The sequence below is a fragment of the Falco punctatus genome (genome assembly GCF_963210335.1).
Source record: "Falco punctatus genome assembly, chromosome: 2".
Taxonomy (NCBI): Eukaryota; Metazoa; Chordata; class Aves; order Falconiformes; family Falconidae; genus Falco; species Falco punctatus.
In genome coordinates this window covers 121,018,500-121,033,646 of record NC_137581.1, presented here as the reverse complement: position 1 = coordinate 121,033,646, position 15,147 = coordinate 121,018,500, and the positions used below count along the sequence as shown (strand labels likewise).

The 15,147-nt window shown below is 38.1% G+C and overlaps 1 protein-coding gene across 11 annotated transcripts in view; it reads right to left on the bottom strand.

Annotated features, from left to right (window-relative positions):
- SENP7 (SUMO specific peptidase 7) overlaps positions 1–15,147 on the bottom strand; it is a 44,913-nt gene that overhangs the window by 8,598 nt on the left and 21,168 nt on the right. For 10 of the 11 annotated variants that reach the window (XM_080374640.1, XM_080374634.1, XM_080374639.1 and 7 more), the window contains 10 exons: positions 14,041–14,401; positions 13,315–13,475; positions 12,179–12,325; positions 10,638–10,671; positions 9,636–9,809; positions 7,101–7,363; positions 5,932–6,065; positions 4,563–4,679; positions 2,898–3,017; positions 602–694 (listed from right to left, as the gene is read on the bottom strand). In XM_080374640.1, coding sequence (XP_080230766.1) covers positions 602–694; positions 2,898–3,017; positions 4,563–4,679; positions 5,932–6,065; positions 7,101–7,363; positions 9,636–9,809; positions 10,638–10,671; positions 12,179–12,325; positions 13,315–13,475; positions 14,041–14,401 — 1,604 coding nt within the window. The remainder of the gene's footprint in view (positions 1–601; positions 695–2,897; positions 3,018–4,562; positions 4,680–5,931; positions 6,066–7,100; positions 7,364–9,635; positions 9,810–10,637; positions 10,672–12,178; positions 12,326–13,314; positions 13,476–14,040; positions 14,402–15,147) is intronic. The other variant, XM_080374638.1, reaches the window with a different exon arrangement.

Sequence of the window (15,147 nt, the reverse complement as noted above, 5' to 3'; positions counted from 1 at the left end):
CGCCACCCATTCCACACCATAAAAAAAAAAAAAAAAAAGGCAGCAGGAAAAATAAAATTATCTGTGCTGGTGATCCCAGTTTTGAATATAGCTGAAGGTACAGCATGCCTCTAGCCTCATCAATTTCTGCAGCTGTTTTGCATACGTAACTCCCAATGCCTATTCCGTTTTACTGGAGTTTCCATGTGCAGGTCAGTCATCCAACAGGGCCAAGGCACAGACCATGGAAGTACTACCCCTGATCCATTAACGCTGTAAGTTGCTGTGATTTCTTTATAGAAATATTACTTAAGTGCAGAGGAATTATCATGATGACACACAAATTATTTTGAAAAACACATAAAAGCAATTTTCAGTAAAACAAAAAACCAAAAAAAACCCCCAAAAAAGACACAAAGTTTACTAAAGACAACCAAATAAAAAGTTTAATTTTTGAAGAGAATTCAAAATTACTCATCCCACACCTGTTACTTCTTCAGAATCTAATGTGTTAATTTCCAGTGATCCAAGCTTACAGCCATACATCTTTTTATCACCACAACATTCAAACATTTAAGTCTTTAAATAACAGAAAAGGTGTCTAAAAAAAAAATAGACTTACTCCTCATTCACAGGCACAAAGATATAATCTTTACTGAAGATGTTTATATGACGAGTCCATGTTCTTACTCTTCTGTGTCTTCTCTGTGCCACCCTGAAGAAACCAAATGACAATTGTAGTTTAGGTTTGTTCTTTTTTATTAAAGGAATGTATAGGGATTAGAACTCCTACATCTTCCAAATCCCTCAATGGGTTTTTCATTTCCTCTTGAAATTTCCCCAACAGAGAAAAAACAAATCAGCACACCATTAAGCCTAAGTGACTTAGAAACCATTTCTGAACTGTCTTAAACCCTTCTGGAAAAAAAATCATCAATGCATTTGAAAGGATTTCTTGCAGTTATTTGTCCAGTAATTATTATTTACTACACTAAATGCAAAAATCTCATCTAAACACAAGCCAATGTAAAAACAGATCTATATCAATTTATACACATCCGTGAATTAAACTTCACAACACATTTGAAGGCCTGTCTAAATAACCTTATCTTCTGAAGGAAAAAGCTACATGTCTTGCAACACATCTGTAGCAAAGCCAGAACGGAAACAGATTCCTTCCAGCTCTGAGCTTTAAATGCTGGAGGACATTTCATTTTCAGTCCTACAGACATAAAGCATGAGGACAGGATACTAAATGAGTAAGAAAAATTTCAGAAATTCAGATTTCCAGCTTTCTTAGTTTGCATAACTTGAAACAGAAGCCAACAGTTCCCAGAACTGTTCCAATTTGATCTGAAAGCAAAGTTCACTCTACTCAGGAGACACCTTTATTACCATTCTGATTCCAGCCTGATCTGCGATTAAGAAACATAACTTCAGCATAGGACATAGGGGAGAAAATGAAGAAAATGAGTGCAGAATGGAAAAACAGGCTGCTGTGGGACTCTGCATGGGCCAACGTTAAGTGAAGACCTGCTGCAAACTTCTGCTACGTAACTCTGGAAGACTGGGAAGAATATATGTTTGCACCCTTGGAAAACACCTACAGAAGCAGCTTTCTCAATCTATTGCCTAAGCAGTGTGAAGAAAGGAAAGCAAAGCATCTTTAAGTTGTCACATCAATTGAGATTGATTTCATTTACAACGGTATAGAGCCCAATTTTCCACTGTCCATTTATCAAAAAAAGCCCAACAGAAACAAAAAAACAAAACCCAAACCACCTGTAATCACCAGGTAAGTATCTAAGCCCAAACAAAAAACCAGAATTTCCAAAGGTATCTCCTGATCCAGAGCAGCTACAGTCCTTGAAATATGGTGAACTGAGTGTCATTCCAGTTCCTCAAGAAGGTTACTGACAGTCCAGCCTTGTAAGAGGAATCAGATCAAGGCACAACAGCATTTTTAACATGGACAATTATGTCTCCATCTCAGAATTATCAGGGTCAGAAGACAGTAAAATAATGGAAGACACCCTCTCAAGCACAATTCCTTGAATTTTTGAGACATCTCTGAGAATATTACAGAAGTTGCAGGGTTTTTTACGTAGCTTTTGCCCAGCAGAGACTGTAACACAAGCAAGATGGCACACCTCTGTGCAGGTGGCCTCTTTTGCCAATAGAATGAAAAACCTGAGGATTTAATACGTAACTTCAAAGAGAAACACAAAAAAAACTTCTATCATCTGAATACTGAAAACAGAATGAAAGTTGCCAGCAGATCATCACTGTAAGTGAAGTGGCAGGGCAAGCTCTGCTCTCAAACATCAGTGTTGAGAAGGAACAGAAAGTGTGCTGGGCGTGGCCCTACCCTTTAGAGGGCCTTCGCTGGAAACACAAGGTGATACAGTGCTCTTGAGCTGTTAATGATACCTTTTTGTGAAACACTCCAATTCCAGTGTGCTCAAATGTTAAAACACAAACATGTAAACTTGTGTGTGTGTGAGAAAATTTTCTTACTACAAATTTGGACAATTAATTTATTACCAATATGCAAAATGAAATATGTGGTAAATCTAAAAATATTTTTGGAAGTGCAATTTCTTAAAATGATGCATACCTTGCAAAACTCTGAGTTCACGATTAAAAGATCAAAATACATAAATAATTGTCTTAAGTAAAGACTCAGGTCAAGTTGGAGAAAGATGGTAACATTTTCACTCACATTCAGTATGAATCACATGTAGATTTCAATGAAAAAACAGTATGCTTAAATTTTGAGTTACCACATTTATCCACTAATCCCTTGGAGAACACTGATTACTATTTTACGTGCAAATTAGAAAATGATCTGTGGAACTTCCAGGTGGCATAAATAGATAGCTTATTTCCAGTCATAATGCCATCCAAAATGAACTTACGAAACTTTGAGATCTCCCTCAGAGTTTTTTTCTGTTCTGGTCAGGCACTTATAGAAGAAACTACTAAAAATGTGTGTACGGTCAGCAATATGTTTTGGCACCTTCTCCAACAAAAGGTATCTACAAAAGAAAAAAGAAGAAAATTTTAAAATTCCTTTTCTAGAAAGTACCGTTACTTAGAAAAAAGGACAATTGTTTTAATGACTTAGAATACTCACATTACACTTGCTATCACTTGCCTTCACAGACGCTAATCATGCCAAACTTTTCTCTCTATTTTCAATATGCACATGGGTGGACATCATCAGAGTATGTAACAGCCAAGCAACTACTAAGAATGCAGTTATTTTTTATCTCAGATTTGTGCTCTAGTATTTATGCTTCTGAATTTGTTTTTAGAGCTAGGTTTCTAGTCCTTGCAATTAAGACAGGCTTGAAAACGTAGCCACGTATAAACCTATGGAGTGTTATACTCCTGTGTATACAAAAAGCATAGAACAGCTCAGTACTATAAGTTGTCCCGTCTACTTAACCGTCACATACATAACCTGTATAAGACAAATATTCTACAAACACTCATTCCGTATGATTTTACTGTTGATCCTTTGGCTATAAACATCAGCTTGAGCTTGAGTGTTTCCTCTACCATCCTAGAAGGCCAAAGCTTTCACTGCAGACATCCTACACAATGTGCCTCCAGCTTCATCCCATGACTTGGGCAATACATGATATAGCTTGCAACACAACGAAAACTGAGAATGTGGGAAGTCTAACAAATTTAAAAAGCAGAAGGGTTTCTGCAATGATTGCATTAAATTCCATTATTCAAATCTTCCTTTTCTGGCAAGATGAAGCTACAGCTATTGAGAGGACCACACTGCATGATTTGTTTCTAGTTCAGAGCAAAATATACGGGGCTTTACTGTAAATCCACATTGAAACATTGGTTGGTACACATTTCCCTTCCCACTCTTCTAGACAAGAAGTTTTAACTGACTTCCTATTGCTCACTGTTACTGCAGTCATGCTGGATGCCAAGCAAAATGACATGATTGCAAACAACCTTCAAAAGGAGCCAGAATTCTGCTTAGGTTTAACTCAGCACAGGGAAAATAAACCTCAGCTTTAGGAAATGGTGGCCCACAATGCGGGTTCTGGAAAACTTCCTTTCACAAGCAACTTTTAGCAGTATGGCATGAAGCAGGTAAGCCAAGCACAACTTCCTCAAGAAGTATTTGCTCTGTTCCTTTCTGCAGCAGCTGTGCATCTGAAGAACTCCTCAACTCTTGCACAGAATAGCAGAGGATGCTCCACTTCACGGAAACTTAGTAAATAAACTGCTAGTACAGACCCTCTACTTTGTTCAACTGCTGCTTAAACCTGCTCAGCACTTTCTGTTCTGTGAGGTCACCAAGAAGCTTTTTTCCCGCAGCTACTCTGTCTGGATTATATCACAGCCCTTTAGAGGGACAAGAATAATGATACTGAAACAAATGAAACTGCTGAGAACACACAAAAGCTTTAAAAAACAGTCCAACTTATAAATTCATCACATTGTTACTTCTGAAACTGTTGTATCCTATTTAGCAACCAACATTTACAGTAACACTCAAGTCCAGATCAAGTCCTACAAAGAGGGGTACAATTAAGGTTGTGTTTACTTACTTAAGATAGAAATCAATGATGACATCATTGAGAAACTTGCCATATTCTAAGCACTCTAGGTCTTCCCTTGTGACTCCCAGTCCTCCTTTTGCAGGTGGAGGTGGATAAACAATTAAACTAGAAAAAACAAATCACGTAACATTGACAAACTGTGTTTTACATTACATTCTTCTTAGCATGGCCGTTCCACATGTTGAACATTTTCTAGAAAAACCTGTTAGAAGTGGTAGTTCTCAAACCTGTTGACTAACTCAAAAGTCCTTTACCATTTCTTCCTCCAACAGTTAAGTGTTACAAAACAAATATGCACCCCAACGCACACCGCAATTTTAAGAAAAACTTTTGAAAAGGAGATTATTTTGTACCTTCATCTTGGTTTTCTATTTTTGATAAAAGTAATTGACAAATGGCTATATAAAATGGGAAGAAATACTAGGGAACATATTCTCAAATGGTATGAATGAACAGTGATTTCCTATTCATTAAGACGCCAATAAGGACTCCCACATTTCTAAGCAGGAAGTTTGGTTTTACTTACACACCATGCAGCATATGTACTCTAAGTGGTTTGAAACTGCCTGAGTTACCTCTAACGTTAGTATTTAAAATGTATTTTAAAAGCTCTAGATTAACAACCATGTTACTTAACTGGAACTATGAAATAAGCATTTTTGCTGTTGCAGAAACACAGCCAACTGCTATACTGTCAGTAAAAACAGTGACAACAAAAGGCAAGAGCTCCTAAGAGCAAATTACTTCACAAATGCTTGCCATACTAGGGGTATGAGGACTAACAGGCCAGCACAGACAGAACTGAGGCATGTCAGTGCTCCCCGAGTACCTTACTGCATTACACGTTTGTGTGTTCTTGTTTTCTAATGTCTTTTGTTAAACCAAGCTCCTGTACTAACTAGCAAATTGTATGACAAACGAGTTACAAACAGATTGAGTGTGGCAGAACAGTAAGAGAAAACATTGCTTAGATAAAAAAATATAAAAAATAAAAGGCTCATCTTAAGCTAGCAATACTTTTGCTCTGATACGGACCTAGATGGACACTCAGATGCCGTGAGGTCCCTACCCTCCCACTGATGAATCCGTGACACGATCTTGTAGTCACAGTTCACAGAAATTCTCTAATCTGTGAGATTTTCTGTCATCCTGTAACACATCCATTTTGCCTGTTAACTATTAGGATGGAAAAAGGAAAAACTACATTCATACTTGGTGATATTTTAGATTACTAGAGCATCTTTCACCCAACACTTTCAAATCAACTAGAGAGTGGTAGTTAAGTCAGGGCTTTTATTCCAGCAATTTATTCAATTTGTTTTATTTTCACCTTCTCATTTATATGAAATATACTTACTTTTTAACTGCTCCAGCTTCTCTTACTTCTTTCCATTCTTCATTCAGTGCAGAGGACAAAGAGATAGAATAGCAACCACTACTCTGCTTACTCGCAAGGGCATAACTGGGCCTGGCCACTTCTCGTTTTGATCCCTACCAGAAAAAATCGAAACAATATTAATAGTAAAAAGCATTATACAGCTTGGTATGTGAAAGAGAACACACAAAACCCAAGCCTGAAGCCCACAGGGGTACCCTGTGTCACTGAAGAGGAATCTTGCTGGAGGGCACAAGTATAAACATCAAGTACTTAGGCAAACATGCCACTGTGCAGACAATAAAAAAAGTTATGTCCCTTTTAAAATGATGACAGGCCTTCATCTGCTCATAAACTCTCTCTTAAACTGTTTAAGCATTATTCAGCCAACTGATGCAGAATTGGTTTGGGAGAAGAAACAGGACCAGTTGGTGGAGTCAAGTATTAGACTGTCTTACTAGGAGCTGTGTATGCTTGGAAGGTTTGAAAAATCTAGCTCTTAACAATTTGCCTAAAAATTATATAGATTTGAACTGGTTGGCTCAATTTTTAAGTTCCCAGTTTCACAGCCAGATCAATCTGTGCTTTCTACTGACAGGAACACACACATGTAATTTCTGAAGTGACAATGATGAAGGGTTGGGTTGAGACATTTACTCCTCAGAGGGAGGTGCAGTAACACATTAACTCGCACAGCCCCATCTCCCCAGCTGCCTTAGGAATCATTTAACATTTCAAGCTGTGGAGGCCTCACAAATATGTCTAAAGGTGTCTGGAATGATACACAGTTCCTCTCTTGCTGCAGCCCCTCACTTCCAGCTCAACTGAAAAATGGCTCCATCACTCATTACTTGATTAACTCCCAACTTGCTGCCCTGGAGACACCACAGGGACAGGAATCCATGTGGTTCTAGGCATACGCAACTGTGAGTCAACCTAAAGCTTCAGTATTTGCCACCTACTGATGAGATCTATACACTATCCCTCCATGGACACGATCTAGTTTACGGTCAATCTTGCCCCAGTGTGAGAGAAATTACAAACTATTTTTTTTTTAAGCTATGGATTAAGAAGGACAGCTGACCTGAAATTTACTACAATGTGTGAATGCTGACAGGTGGTGATGAATCAAGCAACAGCTATACACTAACCTGAACTGCAGGCTCACGAGCATCTGAGGTATTCTCTTTTGACATACATTGCTTTAGTAGATACTTATTGTAACTCATAAAAGAACTCTCTTCAGGAGAAAGGTCCTTAAATAAGGGTAATGCTTGCTTCAGAGACAAAATTTCAGGGAGATCCGGAGCTCTGTTCTTTTTGCTCACATCTGTAATCAACTCAGTCAGTCTGTCTTCTTCCTGTTCTGTGAGTGGTTGGGACAGTTCAAGAAACACAAATTCACTAGATATGGCTGGAAAAAAGAGAGAATGGATAGTATTAACATATATTAGTTATGTGATTAAAACTTGTCTGCATAGCCACAAAGGAGCACAGAGAGACAATGGCAGGAGAGGGAACCCAAATACCCTGTCAGGTTCACCGCAGGGGCCACCAGCCCACCAAAGGCCACCTCCAGAAGCCCAGGGAAGCTCCAAGGCACAACGGCAGGCAGGAACCCAGATTATGGACGGGGAGGAAGGGACGCCCAGGCTGGGTCCTTCCCAGGGCGGTCACAGGAGAGCCTCAGCCCCAGGGTCCAGACCCAAAACCCACCAAGGCGAGCCAATGTCAGAGCACCCTCCGGACTGAGGGGGTTGCTGCTGGGGTGTGTGGCACACATGGTGTGATGCAGGGGAAAAGCATTTTGGGACTCACAGGACTTATTAGGGGATGTTTAAGGGAAGAATCAAAGGCGGCCAAAGGGGGGCATTTAGGTGATTCAGGGAGGAACAAGCGTGGGGGAAAGAGAGGACTAAGGGCATAAAAAGGACCAGTTGCATCTAAATACTTTGCTTGTCAACACACTTGTCCAGTCACGTCTTGTGCAATGGTCAGCATAGTCTGTGTCATCTTATTAAATTCCTTTCTAACTCTCCTGGGTGAGGGACTCTATTTGATGCGTGTGTAGGGGTCTGAGTGCAGCAAACACAACAAGTGCACATGATTAAAAACAAAGATCAAGCCAAACTAGCTGAGCAGGTGAAGTGACCTGGGAGCCAGGAGGGTGAGCAGGTCCCTAAGGGACAGCTCCGGCTGTGAGACTGCCTATGTATCTGTAAGGATGACAGCACAGAGGGGGTCAGCTATTGGGACCAGGGGAGTCCTGGCCACCTATGTGCATGCACAGACATGACAGTCTGTACCAGCAACTGGCACTGGCCTCTGTGGTGTGTGTGTGGGCTGTGTGCATGTCTGTGTAGGGGTGTGTCTGGGGGTGTGGGGGAGTTGTATTTTCTCACTAGTGGGCCTCCACCCTGCTCAGCCAGAGAGGGGAGCAGGAGGAGGCTGTTGGTGCTGTCTGTGTTTGTATGAGGCTGTGTATCTGTGTGGCCAGTTATGTATGTATGTGGTGCATGTGAGTGCTCTGTGTGCTCTACCTATTGGGATTGTGCCTTCAGCCTTGCTGCTGGTTGAACTTGGGGACATGGAGCTGCAGCAGCCTCACCCCTCAGGCTGTTGGATCCAGCCCAATACATTTTCCTCTAATATTAAACACACTAAGAAGGTAGAGTAGAATCGTATCAACCACTTCCACAAACTGTAAAACCATCACTGATTCATTTCTACAACTCTGTAAATACATTTAAAAATATTTAGTTACTACATATTCAAAAGGCATAAAACTGAAGGCACAGAAACTTAGTATCAAATCCTGAAGGTTTTTCCTACAACAAGAATGTAATCAAGGTAAATAAAGCTAAGATTAAAGGTGCCTCACAGCTTCATTCAAATTCCACTAATGTCACTGGAAGCTGTGTCTATAGAAGCTATCAGTAACTGTGATAAAGTTGTATCAAGTAAAGGTAACTCATTGCTAAAATTCCACTCAGTATTTAATTTCAAACTACTCTTATGTAAAGTTAACATTACTTACAATTTTTCTTCATACAGGTGGTGATTGCATATTGTAAACATCCTGTTAAATTTCATACTGGCAACTCTGACATCATCATTTTGGTAGATGTCATTTTGCAACGATTTTGCTAGTGTGTGCTACTCTGAATATCTGAACAGAAATTATACTCAGTTTTTACACAGCTTCACACTAGAAAAACAAATAGAGCCAGTCCATAATACCCTATGGAGTAAATAGCCCATTTGGCCTTCAGTGGAAATAAAGCAATGGCCCAATGCAGTCTTGTCAAAGATCAAAATCACCCATTATCTTCCAAGCATTTCATCTAGCAAGTGCATTACTGTAAAGTAAGGACACTTAAAACATGCCATTTATTTCAAAGGGAGAGATACTATATACATAAGCCTAGATTCAGAAAGCCTCCTCACATAGATTACAACTGTGTTACAAGGTCTTTTCATAAAGTAGGAGTGATTTTGAATCACATTGTTAGATTTTTCTTCCAAATACAAATATAGCGAGGCATTTCGTAAAAGCAAACCTGACCAACTTTCTTTAAAAAGCTACAGGCTTTCCTCAGTATTGCAGAACCACAACTGTAAAATGACCACTTTATTGACATGACATACGTTAGACCTTTTCATAGTGTTTCAGGGAGACTACTCACATGGCTTGCTGGTAATGAGCTTTCCCAACTGGGTTTCAATCTTTTCTACATAATCCACAGACAACCAAAGGAATATGATCATTGTTGAAGAACAGCCATCATCACTTCTCCACAAGCCAAACCTTCTCAGATTCAGAGTATCCACTGACAGCTTAATACTCTTATTAAAAGCCACTGTAGAAAACAAAATTTAAAACAACCATGTCTTTCACAGCCATGGACAATTATAAAGTCATACATGTTACAGTAATAACATGCTAAGATCTAAGTATGATCAGAGTGTATGAAAACAGTACTTGTAGATTTTATTCCTGGCATGACCTAAACTGTTCAGGATTTAATACTTAAATCAGTTATATCAAACTATGTAAAACAGGTTGTGACGCCAAAAGCTAAACGTCTAAATACAGGTTTCTTCATGAAAAAAACCTGTATTTTTGCTCATAATACACACAATTAATACCTACAAATATAGGAAAAAATATTACAGATCATGAACTCCTATCTGCTTTTAGTCAATCCAAATCAGAACTGTTCACAAACCTCCTCCTACAAGATATAGAAATCACACATCATCTTTGGAAAATAGACTGAGTAAAAATCTACAATTACATTCCTTCCAGCTTTAGTCAACTCACATATTTTTGTTTAATAAACCTAAAGGTCTAAAACCTTAATCTGAAAAGAATAATGTTTCACCTCAAAAACATGCGGAGTCATATTTACTATAATTCAACACACTATATGGAGGAATGTGGGAGGCAAGGCCATTAAAACTACAAGGTCACCTTAAAAGTATAGGAAGCTGCTAAGTTATTAATGCTTACACTATAAACACCAATACTTTTATTTATTGAAAAACTGAAATTTTGAAAGTTGTTTAATGTCTTCGTGAAAGCAAATAACATTATAAATTATCCATAATATAAATATATACTGAGTATTTTAACACAATACTTTAAAGATACAGTTAAAAGATAGCTAAAAAAAAAAATCTCTTACCCTGAAATGGGATCGTAATATAATTGGTTCTAAACTGAAATAAGATAAAAAAAATACAAATTAGTTTTATTTTTATTAATTGATTAAAAAAAGTAAGATTTTTAAATTATCTGCATTTTTTTTTTGTTTATAGCCAAATAAACTGAAAATAATATCGTACAATCATTTATGGTGGAAAAGACCCTTAAAATCACTACGACCAGCTGTCAACCTGACACTACCGAGTCTATTATGTCTAGTTGGAGACTTAACATTGCCTGTTTCACCTAAAACAACACTCCTAAATACATGTTGCAGAATCTAAATGACAGCAAAGTGACTTCCAGGGCTGCTAAGCACTGAGAAACAAGCAGAAAGTTGCAGAGCTGCCTACAGGCTCCTTAAGAAGGAAATAAATAAATAAATAAATAAAATGAACATTTAGGTCAAAAGGAGCTTAGGTGCCCCATCACAAAGACTGTCAGCTGCACTATTTGAACTAAGGACACTATAAAAGGTCCAACACTGGGGTGTTATTTTGCTGTTTGTATTAACCTTTGAATTAAAGGCCTTTACAGTTTCCACTGACACTGCTTCTTTGTTAAAAAGACTTGGCTAAATAAATAACACTTTATTGTCAGTTTGACAGAAGGCTGCCATACATGAAGAGGAGATTTCTCTTACGTTACCACAGTAAACACAAAATAAATTGTTTTTCAAATGAAAATTTTCACTTTCCACCTAAAAGCACTGATTCTAAAACTATTTCAACTCATCCCTCAAATTATTTTGGCATATTAATTTAGGAAATATCCAAGAAATGTTTTCATTACTGCACGAGAACTGCTGTACAAAACTGCTGTTATGTGACAAGATGAAACTATTACAATCCAAGATTTCAAAATGTCCTTACTGTAAGCAAAAAAAACCCCAACCACGTTCAAACATTTCTTTTCCAACTGCAATATACAGAATGAGCCTGGTCAAAGACCTGTTGAAACTCCTGCAGCTGCTATTCCATTTGAAGTACACCTTCACTCTTATTTCTACACCCTGCAAGCAGCATTTGTCTATGCACTAATGCTTTTAGTATTGTTTTTATGCTCTTAAAAGCTACAAACCAAGCAATGTTCTGTTTAAAAGGCAAGATCAGTGCATAGTATATATCTGAACTCTGATCACTATGGATTACTTTATTCTAGTATCTGTACTATTTCTGAGAGAAGTAATTTTTGTTTATTTCAAGTGACATTAACTCTAACATGGCCATTATTTTCTGTTAGAATTCATGAAAAGTTTCCTCAGTATCAATTCTGTTCCAGTACAGCATTAATACAGCATCTTTACCTCTAAAAACTATGGCCACAGAAAATCGCAGTCAGCTTTTCGCAGCAATCCAAACATACAAGGTAACGTACTACATGCTCCCTTGTTTAGCCAAAGCAATTTGATGCAACAGTAATCAAAATTCGATGCTTCCACACTAAGTACTAATAGCTTTGTTTAACCAGAATTTAAGTTTTTAAATATTCTCAAAATACCACCATAGTAGAACAACTTACCCTAGCACGACCTGTTGACAACCATTTAAATTTCCCCATGTACAGACTATCAAATTCAACATCCAATGCTGGGTTCAGTTGTTTTCTCGGTGTGCTTCCAGAAGGCAAGCTGACAGGACATTTATCTTCAATTGACTCTGTTAAAAACTGGCAAAAAGTCTATTTACTACAGGGCATTAAATGAGATCCATCCTTCCTATAACCTTAGGAGTTTTCATGTTTGTAAGAACTTACTCCCAAAGCCAACTTCTGTATAAAAATTTCATATTCAAAAGCTGTAAATTTTATTACAATCATTACTGACAATGTCCTTAAGGGCCTAACAGTATCTCGCTCCACCTCTGAAGTTCCCATTGTCAGGACACAACCTTTGATCTTTACTAATCTAGAGCCAAGTAAAAACTCGAAACAACAGAGCAACAAAAAATACCCCTCTCTTGATATCAAAGGTACAGGATCTGATTCAATGCTTATGATCAAAATGATGCAAATATGAGAAGAGGCAGCAATGGCTCTTCTGACTTGTTTCAAGATTATAGAGAGAGCCCACCTCCAGGTCAAAGCAAGCAGCACAAGACTAATCAAGTTCAAAACAAGGCAACAACTTTTATGCCTGGTTTTAGATTCAAATTCTACTGCTAGCCATGCAGGAAAGAGAACTACCCTACCTCTGTCTGCTGTCAGCAAAGATCCTTGAACTTCTCCACGCACTGAATTACAACAGAAGACTGGATGACGAGAAGAAACTACTTACTTGAACTATGATCAGTATAAAACGTTAAAAAAAAACCTTTTCACCGACATATCTTCATCGTGTCTACCTCTAGCTCAGGTTACTATCTGATCTTTACTGTTTTGTAATACTAAATATTTCCAAATGTTTGTTTTCAAAATATGAAATATATTGTATTTTGCAAAACACTCAAGCTTCAAAGCCAGAGATCTTCTCTGAAGACTGTCCAGAGTTCTATCTGTGAAATAAATTACTGCAGCTACTACTTGTCGCTGGGACTAATCATATCTGCTCTAAGCATTTCACTTTGGTCCTAACATCAAACAAAAAAAACCCAACAAAACAATGGAGAAATAAATTAAAAGGGCTGGCATAACAATACACAGGCCAAAATCTGGACTACCTGTTTTGTGTGACTTTCCTTCTTGTTTTCCAGTTGCTTTGCTGAGAAACAGAAGTCAGACTGTTTGTCTGTTTCTTCATCATCAGTGAAGTTATCCTGCAGCAGCAGCTCTGTGCATTTTGGTTCAGAAGGTCCATCTTCATCATCACTGGAAAGGACAACTAAAGAGGAAAAAATAAGTATACATATATATGTATACAAGATGCAGATGAGACTATTTCATTCATCGTGGATTTCAGATGAGCAGTGAATTCTCTCTTGCAGTATGTAATATGAACATATACTGACCAAACCAGTCAAGATCTGTGTGTGTGAAAGGTCGTGCAACAAATACTGCTTTGTATCTTTATTAACACTTTTTACCCAAGATCAAAATTATTTGACTATTAAAAGCAACAGGCCACAACACAGCTGCTTCAAAGACAGAATATCTTTTCCCAGTTTAAGCATCATTAAAAAGTATAGGTTTGATTTTCCATTACCACAAAATCAACTGCAAAATAAGGATTGGAATCTGCTCTCTATCCTGTTTCTCAAGACCCTCTGTGCTCCAGCAGAGGACACTGGCACTAGGCACTGTTCCCTGACCTGCACAATGCATTACAAACAACACAATCTGTCTTCAATCTTTTGTTCCATATGTTTCAAGTAGTCAGTCATGTATCAGTTCTCCTAGTACCTATGCATACCAATAGCAATTGTCAGCAGCACAGATACAGTACATACTTGGGTCAACTGAAACAAGTTGCTGATTACCCCTGCAGATTCTGTTCCGCAGCTTGCTCGGGTACTGTGATGTGTCCATCTTAAATTTCCTGATGGTATTAACTTGTGGTGAAATCACATCCTCACTGGTGGCAGAAAGCTGTTTCTCTGACAAATTTCTGGGAGGAGACTCAGAGCTAGGTTCCTCTGTGCAGCTGTGAACAGACCTGAAGCAGTTGTGGGTAGAACTGTTTTTATAGTCTCTCTCTAATGGCTGGGGAATACAATCTGGCACCAGAATTACATCAGATCTGCAAACTTGTCCATCCTCACAGAGCATTCTGCAGCCAGGGAACAGAGTTGAACTCAATCTTTGCTCTTCCTAGAAAACAGGAATTAGAGACAGGATATATGTTTATTTCTTGACTTTTCTAAGGCGTTTCAGATCAGTGATCGCTGAAACTTACCTATGTGCTAGACAAAATAATTACAGCTTAACACAGCTGCAGTTAGAGCTCATGTCAGGGTAATTTCTCCTTCCTTGTATTCCAACGGTTATTACATAAAGGCATAAGGTAAAACCTTTTAAATGTGTACTATGACCCCCATTCAAACTGAACAAGAAACTACTTCTGACTTTTTAGCAGCTCTCTCACTGTCTGATACTGAAAGACCAAGCACCAGTGCAAATTACTTTGTGAATGTGTGGCTTGGTCAACTGGGCAAATAGGACTCAGCAACCACCTACTTCTGCAGGGCTTTAATCCCAAGGTTATAGAGAATATTTATTGTATTCAAATGCTTGAATACAAATCATATTTATATTGATAATTGATAAATATCAATTTATATTTAAATACAAAATCAGTTTGTATTTGACTGACTGATTCCCCTCAGTCTTTTTTCTTTTCTTTTTTACACACACAAATCTTAATGAAAGGTACCAATAAAATTTCAGGGAAGAGTACAATAGACTGAGGAGGAAGGAGAAAGATGACACCTGTAAGATTTGCATAACCCCAGTATACTTCATAATTTTTCTGTCAAAGTCCCTAATTTGTTCTACACCATCTGTGAAAGAAGTTTCACTTAAGTAGCTAGATGCCTTATTTCCAAAATTGTTTTACT